Source organism: Athene noctua, chromosome 1, assembly GCF_965140245.1.
Source record: "Athene noctua chromosome 1, bAthNoc1.hap1.1, whole genome shotgun sequence".
NCBI lineage: Eukaryota > Metazoa > Chordata > Aves > Strigiformes > Strigidae > Athene > Athene noctua.
Window position 1 is genome coordinate 190,735,092 of NC_134037.1, and position 26,854 is coordinate 190,761,945.

At 36.8% G+C, this 26,854-nt stretch overlaps 1 protein-coding gene across 2 annotated transcripts; it reads left to right on the plus strand.

Annotated features, from left to right (window-relative positions):
* The first annotated feature begins 313 nt into the window (after positions 1 to 313).
* TUBGCP5 (tubulin gamma complex component 5) lies at positions 314 to 26,183 on the plus strand. 2 transcript variants are annotated; one of them, XM_074908162.1, is made up of 24 exons: positions 314 to 580; positions 3,575 to 3,628; positions 3,705 to 3,813; positions 5,896 to 5,992; positions 6,572 to 6,682; positions 7,233 to 7,312; positions 7,790 to 7,925; positions 8,952 to 9,069; positions 10,488 to 10,577; positions 11,121 to 11,214; positions 11,515 to 11,761; positions 11,956 to 12,158; positions 12,893 to 13,008; positions 14,185 to 14,453; positions 15,417 to 15,615; positions 17,043 to 17,231; positions 18,132 to 18,314; positions 18,572 to 18,656; positions 18,754 to 18,874; positions 19,878 to 20,056; positions 20,831 to 20,956; positions 21,539 to 21,627; positions 24,063 to 24,163; positions 25,153 to 26,183. In XM_074908162.1, exons 1-24 carry the CDS (start codon positions 417 to 419, stop codon positions 25,197 to 25,199), a joined length of 3,207 nt encoding a protein of 1,068 aa, XP_074764263.1. In that variant the 5' UTR covers positions 314 to 416; the 3' UTR covers positions 25,200 to 26,183. The 2 variants fall into 2 exon arrangements, with proteins under 2 accessions (XP_074764263.1, XP_074764272.1); XM_074908171.1 differs by lacking the exon at positions 6,572 to 6,682 and having other exon boundaries at positions 315 to 580.
* The last annotated feature ends 671 nt before the right edge of the window (positions 26,184 to 26,854 follow it).

Consider the following 26,854-nt stretch of genomic DNA (forward strand, 5'->3'; position numbering starts at 1 on the left):
CGCAGCGCCAGCCCCGGGCCCTTATCCGGCCGGCCGCCGATAGCCAGTTACCCATCGCGGGTGATCGTGCCGTTATGGGGGCGTTTCCGAAGACAAGTGACATTTCCGTGACCGGAAGATGCTGCAGGAGCGGGGCTGGGGGCGCCGCTCGGGGATACCCGGCCACCCTGCGGGGAGGCGACGGGCCGCGCCCGCCACCGCCCCACTTCCCCGACGCGCCCTCCCACCTCCCTCCCCTCCAAATCCCGGGGGGCGGGCGGGGAGGAGGAGGAGGAAGCTGTCGCGAGAAGTCAGAGGGAAATCTCGGGCAGTGCTGCGCGCCCGCGCGCGGCGGTGGCGGCCTGAGGGGAGGCTCTGTGGCGCCTCCCGGAGGTGTCACCCCCTGCGCTTCGCCTCCCCCCGCCGGCGGTGCGGCCATGGCGGCGCCGCTGCTGGCCTCGCCCGGCCACCGCAGCCGGTTCGAGCAAGAGCAGGACCGGGCCGTCCGCGCGCTGGTGCGCAGCGTGACCGGCCTGCCCGAGGAAGAGCTGGGCGGCGGCCGGTTCCAGACGGCGCTGAATTTCGCTTGGTCCAACTTCAGGTCAGCGCCCGCCTACCCCGCCCCGGCGAGAAGCGCCGCGGTTGCGGCGGCCTCCGCCGTGCCCGTCAACAACGGGGCTGGGGGCGAGCGAGCGGGCCCCGCCGCGGCCCACCGGCGCCGGCGAGGGAAGGAGCCCCCGGCCCCTCCTCTGCGCTGAGGGGCTGCGGTGTGGTGTGACCCGCCTGGCAGGGGCTGCCGCTTGCCCGCCTGGAATGGAGGAGGGTGCCGTGTGGCTGCTGGGCTGTGGTACGGGGCCTTGTCCTGCCGTAGCCGCCCTGCGGGGTGTCTGGGGTAGCGCCGGGGGCCGTTTGCGAGTCCCTGCTAGAGGGCCAGCGGCCGGTACTCCGTCACTTTTCGATCTCGGCCTTGTAGGGCTTTTGTCCTGATCTGCGAAAAGGTACCTTCCAACATCTTCATTTAGCCATCCGAAATTTTATTTGTTGGAGGGAAGTCAAGAAATCATCATTATATCTAAAGAGCAAGTAAACAAAACTACATCAAATCAAGATAACACCACCGCTATCTGCGCAGCATACTGTGCTGCTTATATGAAAGGTTATCAGTCTGCAGACGATAATGTGTTTCACGTTATTCCAACTTGTCATAAACATGGTCCTTATAAACCCGTAATGTATATTATCAGTATCTGTTTAATTCTATTACCCTGCCACCTAAAAAGCCCTTACTAAAGTTTAACACACTGCTTGTGCAGTTACCACAGTTAATCATTTCAGTGTCTGCTGCCAATTTTTACATGATCTATTTCCAGTTTCCCATATATCACTTCAGAGTCTTATGTACTTCATGAAGCAAGTACCTAATCCATGTAAAATCAGTGTTACTTGCAATTTTTTATGCCATTTAAATCCATTTTTTTGGGGTAGACAATAGCATAACTGCATTGCATCAAGTCAGGTGGTGAATTCTAACAATTAATAGGCTTTAATAAGACTATTTGAATAACTAATATAATTTTAATAACTTTTAATAACTAATACTGTTGGTCAACAGCAAGAGTGAGTCTGAGCTGTGGGAGAGCTGGGTATGACTTGTAGCCGGTGCTTTGACGAGGTCAATTGCTGAATTTTGAAGTGGTTAGTTGTATTCATTGGGAATGTAGGAATGTGGTATTTGTAACTGCTGTCTCCCTGTATTTATTTTGCCAGAAATATTTTGTGTAATGCATCATAGGATTGTGTTTCTTGGGTTTGTAGCTGCACCAGAATAGTTGCTTGTAGCAGTCATTATTCTGAGTCTGCAGATTGGTAATGGCAGCGGGGTCTCTTGAGCCAGGTAAATGCACCCTGTCTCCCATCTCCCCTGGTGACATTTCTTGTGCTCTTGTAGACTGGGCAGTTGTTGGGTTGGAGTGTTTTTGGAAAACAACATGGCAGAAAAACAGGGAGTGATGCAGAGTTGACAACGAACTGTTTTGACAGGGAGGGTTGGGAAGAGGAAGAGTTTTATGTCAGAATTGTTGTCTAAGAAACATGTGGGGAATGTCAGCCTGAGATTGATTAGTGTATTTCCAAACCATGAGACCTTAGGTTGTAGCAGAAACTCTCTTCAGTTTCAAGTTTGTGAAACTTGTGGTTTGTATTGTTAGATTTGATGATGTTTCTATGCCATAGTTCTCAGACTGATCTGTTTCCATGCAGCACGGTAGTCCTATTCAGGATGTTCCCAACTTGCCTAAAAAAAGTGATACTTTTTTTTTGGGGTGTGTGTTAGGGTCATTAATTAAAGGTTTAAGTAATAGACTAAAGGAATTTCACTAACAGCTTCCCTTCAGCTTAATTTTTATTTTCAGTGCAGATTCTTGGTTTAGTTTTATTGTCTTTCCAGCCTGTTGTTCTAAATCTTCCAGTTCTTGTACTTAAACACCATTTTCCATTTGAACTAATGATTTCCTGTGTAAACTAATGTGCTCTAATAAATGAGATAAGCTGTTATTTTCTTAACCTAAATGTCAGCTACCTAGTTTATGTTACATTTCATCATGCTTTCATTCCGAAGTCTTCTGAAAGCAGACATCTGCAGTTAATAACAAAGTCATTTTTTCTTGGCATATCTCCATCCTTCAGTGACACGTATTAAAAATCCTTGCTACCTACCTTACAGTTTCATCTTCTAGTTCATTACTTTGACACTGAGGTGATTTTAGATTGTCTTTCCAAATTCAGTCTATTTAGCTTAACTTTTGCTCCTGATTCATATCCAGTAGTTTTCATTTCTGCCTGTGGTCATGAGAGTTTTATCCCTGTGTTCTGTATGGTTGTTGCTGGAAGCTGAGGCAAAATGTTAGGTTGGCTTTGAGGCCTACATATAGAATTTCTTGACCTTGTGTTCACTGCTGTCACATCCCATTCCCTGGTTTTTCTCTCTGTATAAACTGAAGAACCTTATTCATATTCTAATTTTTTCTCCAAAGTCTATTTTACCTTTCATGAGTTCTTAGTTTGTTCCTATATGTGCTGCCTTTGGTGGTGTATCTTTCTTTACTTTGATGAAGCTCTCTTTTCTTTTAGACACTCTCCTTTACTATTTATAAAGGAGCTTCATTTGTGTTTAGAGGCCTCCCCATGTGGGTCTTTGTTTTGCCTGTGCTTGTGATGAAAACCCCAGATACTTTCTGTGTGTTTGACACAGATGCCTTTGACAATACAGTTCTTGATCTCCTTGCTCCACTTGTCTTAACTGACAGTGTACTTTAATTGCTTACTTTGTTGATAGAGTAGTAATTTTCCATTCATCTTAAAGGGCTGGTTAAACGTAATCTGCATTCCATTTTTCCATCTTTAAAGTCAATTGTATTTAATCCTTCTTGAGCTAAGAGACATTGAGATTAAATTTTGTTCATGTTTAATGCTGTTGCTGAACTAAGCATGCATTATTAAACTAATATTGTTTTCCTAATGTATATAAATCAGCTTTGTGTTCTTCCTTATTTAAGCTTGGTTTTTAAATGCATTCTAATACAGATTTCTTACACAGGTTTCACCGTTTTCTTGATGTGAACAGTCACAAAGTAGAGAGGACGATAGAAGGGTAAGTTTCATGCTTATGGATTAATAATGGTTTAGTTAACTTTTTAAAACATTTTTGATACTGTTTTTGTTATTAGAATACATGAAAAATTGGTAGTTCATTCTGACCTTGGAAAAGCTGCAAGCTGGAAAAGACTAACAGAAAAATTTCTGAATTTGCCACTCCCAAGTACTGAAGAAACGAAGGTATGTATGTTGCAAATTCCTTGTTTGTTTGTTTTTTCCTGCATTCTTACTCACAGTGGGGACTTAAGTTTTAATGTTGTGTTGGAAATTTCAGATGATTTAGCAGTGGGGTTGCAGTTGCTGTTCAAGTCGTGGATTTTCAGGGTTATATTCTTTAGTTTTCCCATTTATTTTAGAAATGTGTTATCGTGTTATCAGGGTTTCAGCATGTGCAGTTTCATGACTTAATGGACATCTCGTTACAGAGCAGATGTTTTATGTACATTGTACAAATGTAGCTAGAATCTCGATGAATCTAGATTCCTGTCTGTTGTAAAACAATAGTGAACTGGGCATTTCTTACTCTTTGTCCAATTTTTTTTTTTTTTTTTACCTTAAGTAATGCATCTGTATGTCTTGGTTTTAGTATTTCCAGATGGACTGCTCCTGCCCTGTAGCTTCCTTATTGAGACTATGTATATGTTTCACCTTTGATAGACTTTGTATGAAATCAGTTTATGATGTGGACTGGATGAATATGGCAGAAGTTGTCTTGTTTAAACACTTTCCAGTGTGGTAGTTTAATAATGAATATGATCTTTGAAAACTGGAAGTTCCTGCTACTGGGAAATTTAAGCTTGTGATTTAAGATGTGGTGCTCCATATAATGATATTCTTTGATAGGGCTGTGTGTTCTGAGTTGTTCGATTTTTTTACTTCTTGTTGAACTTATATTTACCTTTCTTTGCACTGTTGTAGGTTCCCTCTAATTTTGGGGGAAAATCCTGGAACCCTCAATAGCTTACACATATCTTTAGTTATTATACTGTAGATTTTTATAAAAAGTACCTTTTGCTGTGCTTGTTTTGAGAGTAGAATAAAATGAAAAACAAGCAAACCAAAACAAAAGCTCAAGCAGGCACACTTGAATGTTGCAAGTATCCTAAGACTTGAAAGAGCCTTTATTTTATTTTATATTTTTTTCCATTTTGAAAGTGTAGCTGGGATATAGCTGGAGATATCATCTTATATTTGGGAAGTTAAACTGCATTTAGTCTTTAGCAGTATCATGTAACTGGAAAGATTGAGTATCATTTTTATTAGTAGTAAGTAAAACACCAGCTCACACGTGTGATTCTGTCAACAACCTACTAGTGCTCTTGATAAACTCTTACAGAGTCAGTAATGTTTAGTAGAAACATGTTATATTCCATACATACTAGATGAGCATAATGCTCCTTTATCAAAAATTTGAGATTTTTTAAAATACAAGTGGATGTCATTTTTAAACAGCTTTGTAAGTGTGTGTGTGTGTGTGTGTGTGTCAAAGTATGTAGGATGTAGATAGCAGAATCTCCATATATCTAGGTATGAAATGGTCTACTGAAGAACTTTGGAAAGTTAGAATCAGACCAAAGAAAAATTTTGCTTTAGTAGAAATGGTTGTACTGGAAGCAGATATTAGGGAATAGACCATTACACAGATCTATGCAGCATACCAGTGTTGGCACAGTATTCTAACCTGACTGAAGGCCTCTGTTTCACAGCTACTTTAGTGCAGTATTGGAGTTAAAGATGCATCCTCAATGCTTTGTATAGATTTTCAGATGAGGGAAGATAATGTGAATGTGTTCTTAAAACTGAGCAATTTTGGTAAAGTGTCTTAGCTAACTTCATTTTAGCCTCTGTTTGAGATAATCAGCTGTGCGATTAAGGGAACTAAGACTTGGTTTCCTGCAGGTTCGTTACCTGTGTCCTTCCCCCTCGTCCATGCCAGTGGAGCTGTCCATTACCCCTTGTCCTCTGGTGACTTCTTACTGTCATAATACTTCAAGAGTTCTTATTTCTTTTCCGTATTCTCAGACAGTTAGCTCAGTAAGAGGCAGCTTATGCTGTGGCTGCTTTTGAAGTATATTGATTGGCTAATTAGGAGGCAAAAGAGGAAGCATAATGTTCAGTATCATGTTGCAGATGTTCTTTTTGTAGTTCAAGACTGGGGAATGGAAACTAATGTGGAGCATTCCTGCAGATAATATGCTGAGTTTGTTCCTAAACAAAATCTTTTAGACTACTTACTGACTTGCTTTTTTTAATGTTTTAAAGACAGATACACACTATTCCATACTGTCTCTTCTGTTGTGTTTGTCTGATTCTCCATCCAACACCACCTATGTGGAAAAAACAAGAGAAAAAGAAGGGGGTAAGTTTGCAAGATGTTTATGTCGCTAATAAAAGATAGACTCCATTAATGCAATCTCATAAGAAGGACATTTTTCCTCTCCATTTTATTATCTCCACTTCAAACTGCTTTATTCATTGTCTTTTTATGATTTATGCCTGCAAATCTTTCCTACCCCCATTTATGTTACATCAGCTAATTAAGTTTTCCAGCCACAAAAGTACCTTGGGAACTCTTTTTGACTTGTACTGCTGTCACTTACATTCTCTGCCTGTTCAGCTGTGGCTACATGCTCAAAGACAGACAACGGGTTTCCATCCTCCGTGTCTGTCTTGCACCTCAATAGGAGGTCTGTTGAAACAGTTTTGGTGATGTAAATTCCAATGTTCCCTGTGCAGTCAAGGAAAGGGAGATTTGAAGGTTTCTAGAGGGAGATCTGAGCTGCCTGCTTTCTGAAGTAGGACTGTTTCACTCAGTGCCTAAAAATGAGGCTTGCGCTTAAGTTTGAGTGCATACCATCCCCCATTTGTTTACAGTGTTGTATCATAGACTGAAAGAAGAATATTTCAGACTAACCTAAAGAAAATCTTGCATCTTAAGATTCCTTTTTGAATGATCTCTGCACATTCCCTCGGCGGTGTTTTGAATGCACTTTCAGCCCATTCCAGGAATGTGAATATGAAGAGGTTATCTCAAACAGCACTAATTACAGTTGAGTAAGCTTCATGTTTAAGATATAATATATTGTAAGTGTGATTGTTATTTTTAAAGTATTACACATCACATCATGGGTATTTGGTGTCTTTTTCGGAGAGTAAGACAGTTCTTGCTTTATGTTGTTTGCAGTCCAGGATCCTTGTGCATATGTAAACTATAAATTTAGAATGTTTCCACCAAGCTAAATGGGTCTAGTCGCAATAAGTGATGTGTTGCATTCTTGCATGTTTTTCTAGGGTTGAAGCGTAGGGTAGTATAACACAGTACAGATAAATGTGCTGATGGCACGCTGTGTTGCATATTTTGAGTGTGTAAGTAACAAAGTTGAGAATAAATAGATGAGGAGTATATGTGGTTGATACGTCACAATTTATGTGTCTGAAAGTGTATAACCTTGTTAAAGGAACAGTTGATGTAACCGTAAGTGGAAGGGAATACCTTTAAGATTTATAGTAACAACATGATTTTAGCTTTGGAAATGTTTTTAGAGGACAAGGAAGTCAGAGTTTTATGATACTTACTATTTTTATCTTTATACTTCTAGAAAAGGAAGAAGAATTTGACTGGGGAAAGTATTTGATGGAAGGAGAAGAAATTTACTTTGGCCCAGGTGTAGATACACCAGTAAGTAATTTCTGAAGATTAAAACCCCAAATTTTTGAAGTATGTGGAGACCTGATTTGTATACTCTCTATGATTCTCACAAGATTACCTGATATGTTGCTTCTTAGTCAGTGTCAAGAAATACACACAGACCTAAGCAGAGGAACAGTAATGCAAATGCTTTTGTTCTTCACCGTGTTCTGACTTAATCCTGAAACTGAACTGGTTCCTCCTGCTGACACCTGCCTCCTCCTAATCAGAACTTGCAGCTCTGTGATCTTCTCCACTTGTCTCATTTGTCTGGTTACTAACATTGTGTATAACTTAAACCTGTCTTTGGCAGACAGTGATGTTAAATCTTAGTGTTCTGAATTTACTTTGGAGTGGCAGAAAGAAAAAAATGAGTTCATGTTCGGCTTCTCAGGTCAATAGGAAGTGAATATACATCTGTCTGTTATGTTGTACTGAAACATAACTGGGTTTTGTTGCCCTTAATAGGATTGGTCTGGAGAAAGTGAAGAGGAGGAAGACACTCAGCCTTTAAGCAGGGAGGACTCGGGTATTCAAGTGGACAGGACACCTTTAGAAGACCAAGATCCCAATAAGAAAACAGTACCTAATGTTTCCTGGAAAGGTTGGTTAGAATAAGCTATAATTGTGCTACGGTCGTACGTACTCAAGTTTAGCAAGCTAATGTGGCTTAATTTATTATTTTTTAGTAAGATGTGATGTTTTAGACTTAGAATTGTAGTTTTAAGGTGCACCTTAGTGTTCACTTGTTTTATTTTTAACAGGAAAGAAGCAATATGGAAAGTTTGATCTGATTTCTCTTGATGCTGATGGAGAAGACTTTTGTTTATTTCTGTAGAATTAGAGAGGGATATTCCATATAGATATGAAAACTTACACAGTAAATATATCGTGTGGTTGTATAGAAATAATGTATATTTTTAATACTGCGTATCGGAATGCTGAAACTTTTGTTGGCAACAGAAACATTTGACTCAGTTCTGGGTATGAAGCATTTCTGAAAAAAAAAATAGTTTTATGTAATTAAAACACTCATGGCTTACTGTTGAATAACTCCAAGGGAGTATTAACTCTAGCTGTGTATTTTTGCAGAGTATTGGAGGATAGAGGATACCTTGTATAAGAAGACTGCATAATATTCATATGTTGTATAAGAAGTAGCTATCTAACTGGGATTAGTAAAGTTTTCTTAATAATCACATTTAAGAAAAAACATTTTTAGGTAATGTACTAAATGCGTAGCAAAAAGGAACGTAGTGACAGATTTGGTGATACTTGTCAGTTTATTTTTCAAATCAGCTTGGTTTTGTATATATCCTTTGAGAACTGCCTGAGACAGAAGCATGCTTCCTGAGGAAGAATTGGAAACTGCATAAATCTCCAAGTTTATCTTTTAGGACTTCTGAAGCTTTTAGGAGATGAGGCATTTCAATATAAATGAATTTGTGCATGATGGTATCATATATGTGAGTGCATTAAAGTGTAAATAGTTGTAAATTGTAACTTACTTGAAAAGATCACTGATTCTGCAGCTGAGTGGATAGTCTTATTAATAAAACTTTTGTCTGTGGTTTATGAGCATTTCCTGAATAAATAAAAATGTGTCACTGACTGTCACGTGTGTTCACAGTTGGTGAACCTGATGCTCGCAGCTGGCTGGAGCAGCATGTAGTTCCTCAGTACTGGACAGGAAGAGCCCCTCGCTTTTCACATAGTTTGCACTTGCATTCCAACCTAGCTGCAGTCTGGTAAGAAAACAGTATTGCTAACATATTCTTTATTGGCATATAATGCTAAATAATGACTTTATTAAGCATCTTTATGGTGGAAGCATGAAGATAGTGTAGTTACTACTGATTTAGTTAAAAACAGAATTAAAAGGGTGTGAACTAATAAGTTGAACAAATGAGCTGGGTTTTCTGTTAATAGATTCTTTTATTTAGTTTTTACTACATTTGTTGTATCAGAGGGTTTTCCTTTTTCAAAGAAGCAAATCTTATCGTTGAATTTTGTTTGGGTGGACCCTTACAAAGATCTCTGAGGAACTAATACAAGTGGGTCGTGGAAATGAGGAGTTCCCCAAAGCTTAACTTTTTGTTTGGTTTTGGTGCCTCCTTTAAAAATTTCCTTTTAAACACAGATTTTGGGAAAGGAACATGAAGTGGTATATTGTTGTGATCTGCTGTGGTTTTGGAAAGAAAATGAGAAGGAAGTTCAATTTAAAAGGAAAAGAAAGAAAAGACTGATTCTTCCCTCTGTTTTCTTCCCTCTGTCCCAAATTCTCATGTATCAGTACTGCAGTGATACAGATCATTAGACTTGTCTTTGGTTCCTTAATTTAATGAATTTCTTAAGGAATTAAATTTATTTTAGTGTAGGTTGGTTATCTAGCCAGTTATGAATGAAAATTTGCAGTGAATATTAGAAAATCAGTAACATAAATAAAGCAATGATGTTTCTATTGCAATGTTGTTAGCAGATGTATGTTTTATATATATATATAAAAATAAAACCAGTATTAATTTGAATTTTGAACGTGATTACTTAAATTCTGCTGATGATGATATTAATGGGTCAAAATACTGCAAATGCAAATGATCTATACTTCACTAAAATATGAAAAATACTGTGGAAGGTTTACAAAGGATTATGTAACACAGAATCATAAGAGAAAGCTCATAGGTGGCTGTGGAAGTTTCCATTTCTTAAGTAAACCTCTGTGTTAAAGTGTGAATTTTCATATATGGGTTAGGGAAACTGGTATCTTACTTTCTAGCTTAGTGTTTTTAACAGAAAGTAACTATAATTTTTCAAAACATTGAATGAGAAATAAAATAATCAAGGATCAAGAATTTAAAAAACCCCCAAAAAACCAAAACGGCAAAACCAAATCAATGCAGATTCAGTACTTCACATATTTGCTACTGAATTGCTTGTCTTGCTATGTATGACTAGATGATATTTGAATGCTTTCCATAGTATTTTGCTTAGCAATATGAAAACAAACTCTGCTTTTGTTTATAGACTTAAAATGTCCTCATGTGCACTGAATCTACTCAGATATAATTAGAACAAACCTGAGCCCTAAGGTTATTCTTCATTCTTACTTTCAGGTGGTTCAGCTGTTATTTCTGCCATTAAATTGTTTTCATTCCTTTTTTCTAAGGGACCACCACTTGTACACCAGTGATCCTTTATATGTGCCAGAAGAGAAAACCCTAGTCACTGAAACTCAGGTTATACGGGAAACTCTTTGGTAAGACCAACATCACAAAGCTTGTATTCTCCCTTTCAGTGTTTCTGTCAAGGAAATGAGAGATTTATCTTTGAAGTTATGTCTGAAGAAAGAATTATTACTGAGCTTTTTGCTTGCACCATTGCTGACAATAAAGATGCTGCTTATATGTTATTAACAACTCACATTCACAAAGAATGAAGTGGCTTACTATTGCTTATGTGCATTGATTCTTCATGTCTAACTGTCAAGAGGAGCCAACTTGTTCTTACTCTGCCTCTATGGATTTTTAATACAGTGTCCAAACTTAGAAAGTAGGTTTGAGTCATCCTATAGCTGGAAATTATCTCAACTGGAAAGGAACTTTACGAGATGTTTACTGTGTTTTTTTTGTTCTTGGTCTAGCAACATCTTACAGTACCAGTAGCATTGTAGTTGATCTGTGGTCCCCTTTTATTTGAAGAAAATAAACTTCTAGGCAAGGGAGAGCTAATTCTTTTATTAATTATATAATTATGAGTCTATTAAGGGGGAAAATGACTACTCTTTTTGTTTCTTTTCAAGGTTACTTTCAGGAGTGAAAAAGCTTTTTATATTTCAGCTGAATGATGGAAAAGTGGCTGTGCGGAATGATATTATTGTAACACATTTAACCCATGTAAGTTGTTTCTGAATCTCAGCTGAATATATTTGTCATTAGGAAGATGTAATTTTGGGGAATAGGAAATTAAACTGCCTGTGGAAAAATCACATTTCCATAATTGTGTTTTGACTAAATTAAGAACAGCTGACTTAATAAAACTGAATGGGCTGTTCCTGTATCTGAGAATGTGATGAAGCAGTAGAGATCGCAGAATTTTATTATATTTTAATTCATAGAAATATCTTGTGATTTAATTTTTAAACTTTATAAAATCAAATTTTTATTAGATTATTTTAAAATTTTCTTTTTTCCTAGAATTGCCTGAGATCTGTATTGGAGCAGATAGCAGCATATGGTCAAGTTGTGTTTAGACTACAGAAGTTTATTGATGAAGTGATGGGACACAGCCCAGAAAGCATAACGCATGGAACAGTTTCTACTCCAAAGAAAACTACTGAAGCCCCGTTCAGAACCTACCAAGCTTTTATGTGGGCCTTGTATAAATACTTCATTAGCTTTAAAGAAGAACTTACTGAAATTGAAAAATGCATAATCAACAAAGGTACAGTGCAAAGGCAGTTTTACAAGAGGGGGGCACACAAGGAAATTTTTAGAAGAGGGAGACATGAAAACCATTATGGAGATAGTTTGAAACTGTGAAAGATGCCATGCTGCATTTTAAAACCTCATTAATAACACTGACAAAATTTGATCTGTTGGATGCTACCTTTATATATATTTGGGATTTTTTTCCAGATAAAACAGTCACACTTTCAATAGTAATAGATAAGTTGTCTCCCCGACTGGCACAGCTGAAGGTACTTCACAAAGTTTTCAGCACAGGAGTAGCAGAAGTGCCACCTGACACTAGAAATGTTGTACGAGCATCTCATCTGCTTAATACTCTCTACAAAGCTATTCTTGAATATGACAGTGTTGGAGAAGCATCTGAGCAAACGGTAGGGGAAATCATTCCTTCCTTAATAGAACGACACGCTAGAAAATGTAGTAACTTAAATTTCTTTGTGGTGATGGAGTACCCTAGCCTTCAGCTACTGAGGACCAGGGACAAATTTGATAGCCATAATGTATTACTGTTTTCTGACAGGAGTTTGCTCAACCTGGGTGAAATCAGATTTTTGAGGAGATCAGCAGCGGTGTTGTTTTAGGACTGAGGGAAGGAACTGGGGAATTAGAGGCTGGGAAGCTGTTACAAAAGAGGGAGCTTTGGAATAGCTTTTCCTCCTATTTCTACAGCTGCATAATTCATTTAATGCTGAAATGTAGGCTTTTGGGTTTTTACAGTAACTTGATTATATTACTGAAAATATAGTGGATGTCATTAGGTCCTTTTGTTTTCCTGTTTTCTATGTTATAAAACCACAATGTTTTATGATTATCCCTTACTGTTCTAGAGATGTTAGAGTGAAAAAAATTAAAACTGCTGTTTGGGTCTGAGTGTGATGACAAAAGCAACAAGGGGAAGCATGCACAATGTGGGCTCCCATTAAAACTACTAAAGCTCTAATTTTTAGTTTAACATTTTATCTTTAAAAACCCTTAATTGTAATTATGTGTATTTCAGAAACTGTAATTTCACAATTAAGAGGTTAGCTTTGCCATATTGTTTCTTAATGCTTCATATAAAAACATTCAGACACTTTTTTCTTTTTTCCCCCCCCTTTAAATACAGGTCTCCCTTCTGTTTTCTCTCTGGGTTGAAACTGTGAGGCCATACTTACAGACAGTGGATGAGTGGATAGTCCATGGGAATTTGTTTGATCCTGCAAAGGAATTTATCATTCAGAGGTAGGGAAGCTGATACTGGACAAGCATAATGCTGTGCAAGTATGAATATAAAACCTTCTGTAGAACATAGAAAGGAAAGGGTGACAACAAAAGTAGGTTTTCACATTTGTTATTTTACTTAAGCAGAATTAATTTCTTACTCATACTGTTATAGCTTGTCTCAAACTTCCCATTAGGGATATTGCATTATATATGGAGCCCTAACAGGTATTGTGTGGAATAGAAATAAATTGTTTTATTTTTTCCATCCATAATAAATAATCAGCAGTCTGACTTTGAGTGTGTTGACTTTTTTAAAAGCAGTTAGCCTTGTAGTACAAGCTAATATGGTGTCTTGAATTACATGCACATATCCTAAACATTATTTGACCTGTTAATTTTTTTTTCTGTTTGTATGCTATGTTTTGCTGGTCCCTTTTTTGACAGCTTGAAGTGGAAATTGAATGTAGAAGTTAGAATTTTGGCTTGTAATTGCAAATCCATTTCCCCCTATCTGCCAAACCTAATCAAACCTATGTCTGTTAAGGCAGGTCAAGGTGAGCATGAAGTAAAAGAGCAGCTCTCATACTGTTGTAGTAAATCCTTGGTAGCTGAGACTTTTTTAATATCCTTATGTGGTTCTGTGGTTGCATTTTCAGCACTACCAACAGGGGTGACTTCAGCTTTTATTTACGTGTGTGCTTCATTTTAATTATCTAATTTAGGTTGTTTTCCATCTTACTTCAAAAACCAAACACAAAAAAGCAAAGTGAACTAAGAATCAAGTTTCACCTATTCTAGATTTTTTTCAGCTTTCCCAGTACTATTTGCATAATTGTGGGTTTTAAATAAATCTGCAAGTCAATCACTAATCAGTTTGTTATCAAGGATGTATGCCACTGTGAACAGTTAACTTCCTGGACAAAATTAATTATAATTACTCTATTTGCCTTGTTTTGGAGGTTTATTGGGTTATACAGTTGTTTTATCTCTGAGCTGATTCTTTATCCTGCTAAAGATGTCATCCATTCTAGAGGCATCTAGATAGTTTGTGATATGAATAAGCACTTTGAAAGTGTTTCTTGACACTATTCTAAGAGAAAGGCAAAGCAAAGAGTAAAGATTATATGCATCTTCTGGTAATGAAGTTTTATCTTTTGAAAAGGGAAATACTCAACAACTTTTATTTCTTTGCAGAAACAAAAATGTTCCAGTTAACCACAGAGATTTTTGGTATGCTACCTACACGTTATATAGTGTGTCAGAGAAGACGGAGAATGAAGAGAAGATGAGTGATAATGCCAGTGCCAGTTCTGGCAGTGATCAGGCCCCTTCAAGCAGGCAACACACTATGGTCTCTTTTCTGAAACCGGTGCTAAAGCAAATCATCATGGCAGGAAAATCCATGCAGCTGTTGAAGAATCTCCAGTGCAAAGATGGCTCTCCCCAGCTGGCTGCGTCAAGAGGTAAGATGTCAGTTTTTGGACTGTCCTGCCTTGGGGTATCTAACTGTGTGGGTGTATTTTTTTTGTAGTAATCTTTCCATGGTTTTAGAATAATGTAACGCCCTATGTTGAATACCAGTATTGTAGTTGGTAGCTTCAGGTCTGCTTGGAAACGCTTACTCTTCCAGTTCAAACAAGTGAAAAGAGAAAAGTGAATGAAGATTGAGTGTTCCCTTGGCTTTTTATTGCTTTAAATTTTTGTTAAACTTGTTTTCATGTGTGTGCAAAACTTTGTTTTTTTGAAACAAATGAAAACACCTTCTATGTTCTAAGCTGTTTTGTTTTCATAAATAGTTGTTTTCCATTACTGTGTGGCTGAATAATTCTGAGATAGTATGTGGAAGTTCTTTTCCTCAAGAAAAAGCTTACTCATAATTAGAGAAAATATATTTGGATATTCAGGATATTTGTCTTGAATGATTGTAAAACATAGTACAACAGTGTAAATAAATCAACAATGTTGATTTTTTTTTTTTTTTAGGAAACAAATGTGTTGGTTTTGCTGTTTCTTGATGTTTAGAAGTAGATGGTTAAATTGCTTTGGAGACTCTAGGTTTATTTCCCTCTTTGTGAGAATATAATCTATTCTAGTGAATACTGAAGGGTTGTTTCAGCTGCTGAGAATTAACTGCCTTTGCACCAGAAGGAGGAAGTTCTCTAACAGTCTTAGAAATATTTCATATTTTGGACACCCATTCAGCAATCCATTTGAACATATGCCTGACCTTAGGCATTGGAGTAGTCCTACTGTTTTAGCAATAGTTATTTAAATGTGTATTCTTTTTTTTTTTTTCCTGAATAGTGGCTAAATTTAGTATGTTAAAAGATAGCAAGTAAATACTGGACTATGGAGTTCCTCTTTCGGTTCAGTTGATGTTTTCTCTTAGTACAAAATCTTACTGTGGAATGTATTGCCCAATTTAGATGCTGAACGAAAGAGCTTGTATACGCTGTTCTTGGAATCAGTGCAGTCTCGTCTGCGGCATGGGGAAGAGTCTGTTCCAGATATTATTACAGAACAGCAAGCCACAAAGCGGAGCCTCATAAAGATGCAGTCTATAGCAGAAAGACACTTGGAACTGGATGATGTCCACGACCCACTGCTGGCTATTAATTTTGCCAGGTAAATGAATGAACTTCCTGCTGTGTTATTGAGAGCAATGTTCTGCCTGATGACATTTGGTAGACGAAATTATGATTGCTGCTGCTGAAAACAAGCAATCGCAGAATAAAGAGTACCAACAATCAGTGACAGAAGCTAAATAAACACTATTCTTGTGCTTAGTTAAAGAAAAACAAAATCATTGAACAGTCTGCTACTCACATCTGTTAGCATAGAAGGTGGGAGTAGTCTTTATCGTAACAGGCTTCTAGCAAATAAGTGTTTTAATAGTGAATGCTGTTATAAAATCTGAGCTTTTAAATGTGTTTCCTTGGAATCTGTACATAATGTCTTTGATTTGCACCAAGTATATTCTTTGAAGAATGCAGCTTTGATTGTGCTGTGCTCAAATAATTTAACTTTGAAGGCCTTCCAAAGTTCATGTTAATTGCATAAAAATTCTTCATTCTTCATAATGAGGGAAGTCATACAGAGGTTATAAATGTCTTGGAGATTAGCAGGAAAGGACGAACTCTGAAAATCTTACTTATTTTGTGATTACAAATAAGAAAATTGCTATTTAGGTTTTCCGAAATACTAGTTGGTGACTTACGTGTTTTCAGTCTTAGGAGGAGTTTGGTTTAAAGAAGCGATAATTAATAGTAGATAAAAGACTCAATTACTTCCCTTGTTCATTGGGACTGTTTTATTTGTCAGAACTGATAGATTATTTCAGTGTCTGACTCATCCAGTCTATCAAGGCAATAGCTGCTATGAGCCGCCTTCCTTTTACAATGGATTCAGCTAGCAAGTAGCTTTTTACAAATTACTCTAACTTGATCCTTTCTGTGGCAAAACAATTAAACTTACCAAGTGTAGACTGCATATACTCTCTTCCCATAATATAATAATATAGATGACCCCATATTTAAGGTGCCCCAAACTAATTCTCTGTGTGTGTGGTGGTTTTTTGTTTGGGTTTTTTTGTTGGGTGTTTTTGTTGTTGTTGTTGTTGTTGTTAGGTTTTGCTGTTTTTTTGTTGTTCAAATTTTTACTTTGTTTCTTTATTTTTCTTTTCTGAGAAGTTCATCTGACCGCTGTATGTGGACAATACAGTTTTAAAACTTCCTATGAAAATGGTTTTGTTTGTTAAGCTGTGTAGTGTTTGAACTTGACATTGTTTTTCAGAATTATTCCTTGAGCAATTACGTGATTACAGTATGCCATCCTTCTTTATATTCTTATGCCTGGTCATATAAAAACAGTATGAAGGATCACTTAATAGGCTTGATATTAGATTTATGAAACAGCTTTTATTACTTCTGCACCATATATTTTAGAGCAGAGGATCCAATTTTGATTAAAATCTTTGAAGAGATAACATTTTTCTTCCATATATTGTATGAATCATGACCCTTCTTCTGTAAGTAGTTTATTTTATTTTGAAGGTTGTATTTGGAACAGAGTGACTTTCATGAGAAGTTTACTGGTGGGGATGTTTGTGTGGATAGATCCTCAGAATCTGTGACCTGCCAGACTTTTGAACTGACATTGAGGTCCTGCCTTTATCCGCACATAGACAAGCAATACTTGGAATGCTGTGGTAATCTAATGCAAACTTTAAAGAAGGATTATAGGTAAGGAAGTAGATTTGGTTTTCCTTAACACTTTTTTTAATCACTAAAAGCAGGAATTTTATGTTGTGTTTCTATCCAGTTTGATAATCAACAATAAAATCGTTAAGGAGGAAAGGGGGAATCTAATCTGATCGAATCTGAGTGAAAACTTAGTCTAATTTAAATCAACGGTCTTCACTAGATGCTCTGTAGGGAAATTGTTTCAAAAGTACTTTTAATAGTGTTGTCATTGGAAAATGGAAGACAAATTTTAGGAAGCCGGAATATATTTAATATGAGATTCAGTTATGATACTGTAAAATCAGACAGAAGCATATTATGTGGTAGTTCTATATTACAGAGTAAAATAACAACTTATGAAAAGTAAAAGGAATAGGTCATGGTTTTAATCTGTCTGAAGTGCTTAATGTATTTAGAGTCATGGTTCTTGTGAGAGTTGGAGCACTACTGTTCTTCCTACTTTATCCGAAAAGGAAAATCCACATCATAATTTTCTGGGGCTCCGTATTAAAGTCTCTTCTTAGAACTCTCCCTGAAATTGCATGTCCTACCCTAAATTCTGTTTTGGGAGAGGGACAGGATTTTGAAACTCTAAGCTATTTTAAAAAATTGCCTAGCCTGTAAGATAGCTGAATACCACGAGCATTTCCATTGAAGTTAATGGGGCTATTCAAGCTTACAGGAAAAAATGGCTTGGTTATTTTGTTTTGTTTGAATGTATGTGAAGGCTGTCTGAGGATTAAGCAAGGAATTTACTGTGGACTTCATTAAGTTTGTGTTCGATACTGAGTTCTTGTAGTGAAGAGTTTTAATTAAGATTTTTGTTTCTATAACAGTTGTGTTTGATTTCACTTGTACAGTTAAGACAAAGCAAATGTTATATGTTTGTTCCCTGTTTAGGCTTGTAGAGTACTTGCAGGCAATGAGAAACTTTTTCTTACTTGAAGCTGGAGATACCATGTATGATTTCTATACATCGATTTTTGACAAAATTAGAGAAAAGGAAACTTGGCAGAATGTTGCTTTCTTAAATGTTCAACTTCAAGAAGCAGTTGGGCAACGCTATCCAGAGGACAGTTCCAGGTAAAATGCAAAATCCTGCAAAATACAGTTTAGTTATGCTTCTTTCACACTTACCTATACTAATGTACTTAACTTGCGTAGTGCAATACTCATTACAGGAATCTGTTTTAATGTAGTTTTGAGCTGTTGTCATCTATTCTATCCAAATCCACCAGATTAATTCAGACAGTTGGTATTTAGCAATAAGAAAAAAATAGTAATTAACCACTCATTTAAAAGAGGTTATCACCAATTAAATCACTTGTTTCCTTGCATAGGTTGTCTATATCATTTGAAAGTGTTGATACAGCAAAGAAGAAACTCCCTGTCCACACCTTAGATGGTTTGACATTGAGTTACAAGGTAGTGAGTTAATATTGTTGTAATTCTTATTCCAGAACAGATTTGATATGTTGCATTAGTGATTTACATTTTCTGTCTTATCTTCTCTTCTTCTTAGGTTCCTTGGCCTGTGGATATAGTTATAAGCTTAGAGTGCCAAAAAATTTACAATCAAGTTTTTCTGCTCTTGCTGCAAATAAAATGGGCCAAGTATAGTCTAGATGTTTTACGATTTGATGGTAAGAAACTTCTTCAGTGAAAGATACTCTAAAAACTTGTTCTGTGGTCTAAGGATATAAATAGTCAGCTGTTTTCTGCAGTAAGTAGTATAAACCGGTGAGAATTTTGATTCAGTCTATAAAATACTAATCTCTATCAGCTTTGCAAATTAGACATATGAAGCAGGGCATGTTTTTCACTTCTTTTCAGCCTCAGGGACAACATTATCTATTCATGCATTCCTTTTGTCTCTATGATTCAGGTCTAGTTAGTTGCATTGGAAACTTACTTCATTCTTCAGACCTTGCTGTTGAAAGAAGGTCTGTCTACCACACCCTAATGTTCTGCTTTATGTGTAGTCCAAGTTTTTATGAGTTATACTTTGCAAACAAGTTAAGAGAACAAAATGAGAGAATACTCTATTTGAAATTGAAACAGTAAGATAAATAGTTTGGAATACATACTCTAAACTACAGTTTAAATATTTGGGATCGTAGAAGGAGACCTCTTAGTGATCATCAACCTTCACAGGTTAATGTTTTTAATTCTCCTCCTGTCCCATATAATGTGGATATATACTTCATGTCCTGGAAATAAATTGGAAAGTTGATGAATTGGTTCATCTATGTTTTGTACGTCAGTTAAGTAATTAACTTCCTAAAAATATGTGGTTTTCTATTATTTAAAATTCATGGGTATGACTTTGTGCTTAAGTTTTTTCCCTTTTGTGGAGATAGTATACACATTTATTTTTTTATGTAATTTTTTTTAATCCTTTCACATAATCTTTAGCTCTTAAATAGCATTTCCTATTCTAGTATTTATCAAATTGCACATATACTGTCAAATTATTCAGTATGTTGTTGCTATATTTTAATAACACATCTGAATTGCAAGAAAAATCTTAAATCAGTATTGTGTACAGAATAATAAGAAATAACAAATTCCAGTTTTAAGTAACATTTTTGCTAGAGTTTGTCTTCATAAGCACTTCAATATAATACTCTTGCCTTTTCTTTTTAGAACTAGTCTGTGCTGCAGAAAACCCACAGGTTAAGGAAGGAACTTTATCAGAACAAGGAACACTTCCTCTATTTGGACCACAACCAGAAAGCATAAAACAACAAATACATCGCATGTTCCTCTTAAGAGTGAAACTTATGCATTTTGTTAACAGCCTGCACAACTACATCATGACTAGGGTTTGTCTTATACCACAATTTCATTTATATTAAGAACTTGTAACTGGAGGTGATGCACTATCAATTTTCATTTAAAACATAAACACCAAAAATAAAATGCAAAATCTTAGTCTAATGTCCTTTCTGCAAAATGATTTAGAGCTAAACATGTTTCAATTTTAACTTGGCAGTTTTAAGTCCGTAATTTTAAAAATTCTGCATGCATATGATTGACCTTCAGTTATTAGTTCTTTCTGACTGTTTCTCCCTTGCTAGATGACTGAAGCAAAATCATGTAAATAAAGGTTTCTGTAAGCTGTCTTAAGAGCTATAATGCTTACAAAAGTGTAACTATAGACATTTTAGTTAAATGGATGCTTCTCAGAAATCTCTAATACACAGATCTAAAAGTATATACATGACTTCTCAAATATAAAGGCAATGCTTGTAGATTCGTATCTGCTCTACTATTGCCTTTTTTTGCCTTTAATAAAACTATGTATACTCCACATCAGCTTCTCCAGGGATTGACTTCCCTTGTGCAACGGCAGTATTCCTGTTTATGTGAGGAATGTCATTGTGCAGTTATGAGAAGAGCTTGATTTGTGTGGGTTTTTTGTTTTTTTGTTTTTTTTTTTTTTCTCTGTATTGATGGTAGTTTGGAGGGTGAGCTTAAAGTGTGGGAGGTAAGAGTGGATGAATCAGGCAATTTTAGATTCTTAAAAAAATATTGGAAGAGAGTCATAAGCACTTGCATGCAACGTGGAGTTTTGTAACTATGGTCTTCTCTTTAAGATTCTTCATAGTACAGGCTTGGAGTTTCAGCATCAGGTAGAAGAAGCCAAAGATTTAGATCAGTTGATAAAGATTCATTACAGATATCTATCTACAATCCATGATCGCTGCCTACTGAGGGAAAAGGTGGGTAAAAAAAATTGGCATATTTGATATATTGAGTTTAGCAGGAAAACAAAAATAGTTTAGTACTAATTATGCTGCCTGTTTTGCAGTTCATACCTTCTAAACATATAGGCACTCTTGAGGAAATGGTAGCGTTTCCAGAGTTAACACTGAGTTTCCCTTACAAGTCTCAGCTCAATTCTATCAAGGAGAGAAGATAAAATTAAATGATTTATATTGGATTTTACATGACTCATTTCTTTCTGAGATGGGAAGATTTGAACAAACTGAAGCTTGGTAATGTAATGAGAATGATACATACAAGTATGGCAGGAAGTAGAGGTACGTGGATAGCATTGTAGCCTTTTATCCCACGTACTGTCTGTGCTTAGTCCTCATGGAAGTAGTCAGCCATGAACTGAACTAGAGAGAATACAAAACACATCTTAAATTTGGAAGAATCACATTGTATTTAGGAGATTGTTTTTACAGATCACATTGAATGGCATGGGATACCTTTGTATTGCAGCTTAATAATGAAAATGATTGTGCTTAACAATGAATTTCTAACTGTTATTGCTTTTGTTTTAATTGTTATTTTAGGTGAGCTTTGTGAAAGAAGCTATAATGAAAGTGTTAAATTTAGTATTGATGTTTGCAGACCGTTGGCAGGCTGGTTTGGGGGCTTGGAAGTAAGTATGATACCTAAAATTCGACATGGTCATAATTTCACAGCTCAGAATATGTTTTCAAAATATTTTTTGTGTGAAATAACAAGACTTTGCTCAGTGTTTAACAGCAGATACCAAAGGCTAATTGCTGTTCCTTAGCAAAAGTAAAATTTCTTTTAGATAGAGCTTAAGAAGTTTCATGCACTTGTGTCAGTGTATGTTCAGTATTTTCTAACTAAAAAGGTGGTCAATATATAACTTTTAAGTGTATGAAAAGATTGTAGGTCAAAGCAACAAAGAGGGTTTTCTTTTGTATTTGTAATGGTAAAACGAGAGGTTCACAAGTTCAGTTTATGAAATGTTTCTTGGCTAGGATTTAAAAACGTAGGCAGTGGGTGCTCACATTCATTAATTGGTTTATGAAAAGTGGGATTCTTTAGTTGTATTTCCTTCTAAAATGAAGGCCCATTTTTGTTTTTCTTAAAAAAAATATAAATCTGATCTCTAAACCTCTTTATTTTTCTTATCTGAACTGTCCAAGTTATAAAGCCTTTGTAAAAAAAAAAAATGTAAAAATATAAAGCTGTTGAAGTTATTGAAAGTTCTGCTATTGACTCTGGAGTCAAGATTTTAATGCAGAATGTTTGATTCTATTAGTTCAAATGCTCAAATTCTGAAGTTTGTGGTCTATCCTCTCCTATAGTACCTTTTCTGTAGAAACAACTTGGGATGTGTGTCGTAGTTGCAATTTTTAGAAAAGATTTGTGTTTCCTTATATGCCATGATTGGAGTTGGAAACCTACCTGTAATTTCCAAAATAAGATTAATGTGTTGGTCTGTGAATCAGTTGTTCTTCTCTAAGCCATACCATAGACTAAATTAAGATTTGATTTTTTTAGAATAGAGTAGAATATTTCAGTTGAAAGGGACATACAGCGGTCATCTGGTCCAACTGCCTGACCAACTCAGTGCTGACCAAGTTTAAGAACGTTATTAAGGGCATTGTCCAAATGCCTCTTAAACACTGACAGGCTTGGGGGCTCCACCACTTCTCTAGGAAGCCTGTTCCAGTGTTTGACCACCCGCTCGGTAAATAAATGCTTCTTAATGTCCAGTCTGAACCTCCCCTGGTGCAGCTTTGAACCATTCTCACACGTCATCTCACTGGATCCCAGGGAAAAGAGACCAGCACTTCCCTCTCCACTTCCCCTCCTCAGAGAGCTGTAGAGAGCAATGAGGTCGCCCCTCAGACTCCTTTCCTCCAAACTAGACAAGCCCAAAGGCCTTAGTTGCTCCTCACAGGACATTCCTTCCAGCCCTTTCACCAGTTTTGTTGCCCTGCTCTGGATGTGTTCAAGGACCTTTAACATCCTTCTGAAATCGTGGGGCCCAGAACTGCACGTGGGACTCAAGGTGAGGCCGCACCAATGCTGGATGCAGGGGGATAATCACCTCTTTTGCCCGGCTGGTTATGCTGTGTTTGATGCACCCCAGGGTGCGGTTTGCCCTCCTGGCTGCCAGGGCACTGCTGGCTCACACTGAGCCTGCTGCTGACCAGCACCCCCAGATCCCTTTCTGCAGGGCTGATCTCCAGATACTCCTCTCCTAGTTTATACTTCTGTTTGTGTAACCCACTGCTTGAAGGGTGAATGATAGTGGGCAAGTCTCCAAGGCTATGTCTGACACTCAAGAGTTGATCTGTGGCCCTGAGTCCAGCCGATGTGGACTGGCTCACATCCGTATCTTTCAGGGCTAATTTGGCACAGATAGTACCTAGAACTTGGATCTCATTCTCCTGTGGCATTAGGAAGTTGCTATTTTTGAAGTGCTTTTCCAATTTGAAATGTCAGAAATAATTTGTCAAGGCTGTTGATAAAGTCTGAAACTCAGGGCATTGGTTACGTGCTCTTGGATGTGGCAGGAAAAAGTCATAGCTGATGTAGTGTCATCCGAATCCTCTTGGGAGAGGGGAAAAAGGAGACGAGAGACTCCTGTGAACTACGTTTTCTCTCTCTGGTGAGTGCTAGCTGGCACAGTCCAAAGTGGAATTTAAGAATTGGCTGATAGTAAAGCAGTGTGGGGATCCCTGTTGTATTTGCCAGTGTAGGTTTACCCCAAGGAGTTCTGAAGCAATACGGACCAGCAATGGCTGTCTTGAAATACAAATCTACATAGGAATAATAGTGGTCAGTTAGCACCATGCAGTGCCTCCTAGTTACTGCAGAGATTTTGAAGATGATGAGGAAATGAACGTCACTGTGATATTCGTCAGATGCTTCTGTCGAAGTTGCCTTTGTTTTCTCGTGGTATGCACAACCATAACTAAAATATTGTAAGTTCAAGTCAGAATGCTATGCAAAGAGTACTTTTGTCATTTACTGTGAAGTTTTGGTCGTACTTTGAAGATAACATAGTGGCTAGTCTGTTAAGCATTCTTCTGTTAAACTGTTTCATAGGATGGAATCCATAGAGAAGATGGAATCTGATTTTAAAAACTGTCACATGTTTCTTGTAACTGTTCTCAACAAAGCTGTCTGTCGAGGCTCTTTTCCTCACTGTAAGTACATGAAGCTTTTCACTTACCTGCATTTCCTGGGACACAAGCTTCACTAGGAATGTATTTGCTCTTTAATCTGTTCTAATGTTTGTCAGTTACATCTTAGAGAATCTCATTTTGTGAGGTATTCACAGAGGGGCATGAAGCCTTACTTAAGAAGTTAACCATTTTTTTTAGAGTATTCATGCCATGCTTTCTTTTTTTAATGACAGTTATCCTCAATTTACCTGTTTTCTTGATGAGGGGATGGTGATGTAGCCAAGCAAGTGATAAGCAGTTTTCCAAAGAAATGAATGAAACTAAGTTCTGGAGGGCATAGAAAAGCATTCTTTTTGTTGTTGATAGATGACAGATGTGATATATCTTGAACAGATAAAATTTTAGTATTATGGTGCCTCAGCTGCGACAGCACCGAGCTCTTGGCTCTGCTTATCTGTTGAAAGTTACTTCTTTGGTAGCAAAATCAGCAGAAGACGACATGTCTGTGCTTCTACTTGCAGCCTGGTATTATCTTAAATTGTTAATTGGTGTCAGTTTAAGTTAGGGGGGCAACTGCTGAATGGGGTTAGCTGGGATGTAGATGCATGTTCTAAGGGATTTCTAAATGTCTAATCTGACATTACTGCTACTCGGTCCATGAGAGGTTGTCTGCAAGAACTGTTTGTGAAAATGGCTTACTGTGTATAACTCCCCACAACGTTTATTTGTTTTTTTTGTGTACAACAGTTAGTATTTCAAAGAAGCTTATTTCCTACCAGTTCTTACCAATTGAAATAACTAACGGACAACTGATGATGAAAAGTGGTAAAATATTGTCTGAACTGTTGGAGATTTATAAAATGTCATACTGTCTTAAATCCTGAAGTGTTACAATTTAAAAAATAAACTGGTATCTTTTAAATTACAGAATTGAATATTGCAATAAATATTTGCGTATATTGCAGAAATATATGCAGATAGTAACTACTTTTGTATGGTTTCGTTCACAGTGGAATCTTTAGCTTTGTCACTGATGGCTGGCATGGAACAAAGTTAACGCCTGAGTCCATTGAATTAATAAAGAACTGAAAGCAGCACGTATGTTGAAATTCCCTAAGTTAAAAAACTGTAAGCATTCTACACTCCAGTTTGAAATGTGTGTTGCTAAGTGACGCTAATGGTTTGGAGCTGTGTAAAATACTTTAAAATGTAAATAATGTACAGGTATCTAAGTGTATTGATCGTGGCAGTATTTTTCCCTGTATGTATATGCTTCAACATCAAAGAACATGTACAGTGTAAAATTCATCCCATGTAAACAATCTAACTTGAAAATACATAAAATGTATTTCATGCTGTAAAAAAGATTTATTTTTTGTTTAATTATGAGTAATTGCTGATTTAATTTTGCAGCTGTGAATAGGTCATAGGGCATTGTGGATTGGTGTGACTCGATATTATTCAAAAGGTTGGTTGAGTTAATTTTTGTCCTTTTTTCCTTTGAACAGAGGCTAAGAAGCATTCATCTTATTTGCTTAATGGTTCTTAAGAACTTTTTGGGAACAGTTATGACTGTTACAATAAGACGATGTAAAAAATACAAGATTAACTTGTCAAAATGAATTATTGCAGACCATAAAATACCAATATTTTTTGTTATGATCAAATACTTACTAATTTTAATGGCAACTCTTGTCAATTTAAGTAGGATCATGATCACAGTGTGTAATATTAATTTTTACTACTGGATTGTTGAGATGTTTCAGAGATTGTCAGATATGACTTGACTGTTCTCCTAAGCATGTTGCAAACAAATCTTACATCTAATAGCTAGTTCTTGTAAAGCGGTAGATTGTAGCACAGAAGGGTACAGTTCTAGAGAAGTAAATGTGGAATGTGTTCTGCACAAGATGACTTGCCCTGTCTCCTCCCCATGAAAGTTTCTCTGTAATTCTTGCATCAGTACATCTGCCCTTAAGACGAGAAAATCAATCATAGACATTTACCAATTTATTTATTTGAATAAATACAAGATTTAGTAATTGGAATTTTGTCATTGTGTGTGTTTCTGCTGATATCCAGTTGGTAACTTAAAGTTTGAGGTCTGTTTCTGCAAGGTAAATGAAGTATATATATTGCTACCAGCTGTGAGGCTGTGTGACTTGCATTATGAAACTGGGGGGTTTTTTTAGCTGTGAACTAATGATTACTTTATATGAAAATGAATATTGGGGTTCTAGTCTGAAGAGGAGTTCTCAAAATGTTATTTCAAATTATAGCCATAAAATGGTTTTAGGAATTTTTTTTTTTTTTTAAAGTATAACACTAGGAAGCTTTTTCTGCTGCCTTGTAGCGTGTTCTTTTTTGCTTCAGTGGAGGTTTTCCTATGGAGAACATTATGTTTGTATTATACCTGCTGTTGTATAAACTCTGCTACCACATGACACACTTTTCCAAGTGGATGCTTTTTGTGGTAGGTGAACACCTATTAAGAAAAGTAATTTGTACTTCCAGTTTACCATGACTGGCTCTCATTTGAAATTCCTTGGTATTTATTGCATGCAGAGACAGACAGTGTGTATGTTTTGTTAACTGTTTCTTGCTCAGATTAATACTGAATAGCATACTGATAGTTTTAAAAGGCATACTTGTGGTTGGAAGTTCAGTGTTTGTATGCACTGGTTCGCTATGTTTTGGCTATATGTATGTCTA

Coding starts and splice junctions, on each gene's coding strand:
- TUBGCP5 (XM_074908162.1), top strand. CDS start 417: ATGGCGGCGCCGCTGCTGGCCTCGCCCGGCCACCGCAGCCGGTTCGAG. Junction 3,629..3,704: donor GTAGAGAGGACGATAGAAGG/GTAAGTTTCATG, acceptor TTTTGTTATTAG/AATACATGAAAAATTGGTAG. Junction 18,875..19,877: donor AGATGTTTTACGATTTGATG/GTAAGAAACTTC, acceptor TTTTCTTTTTAG/AACTAGTCTGTGCTGCAGAA.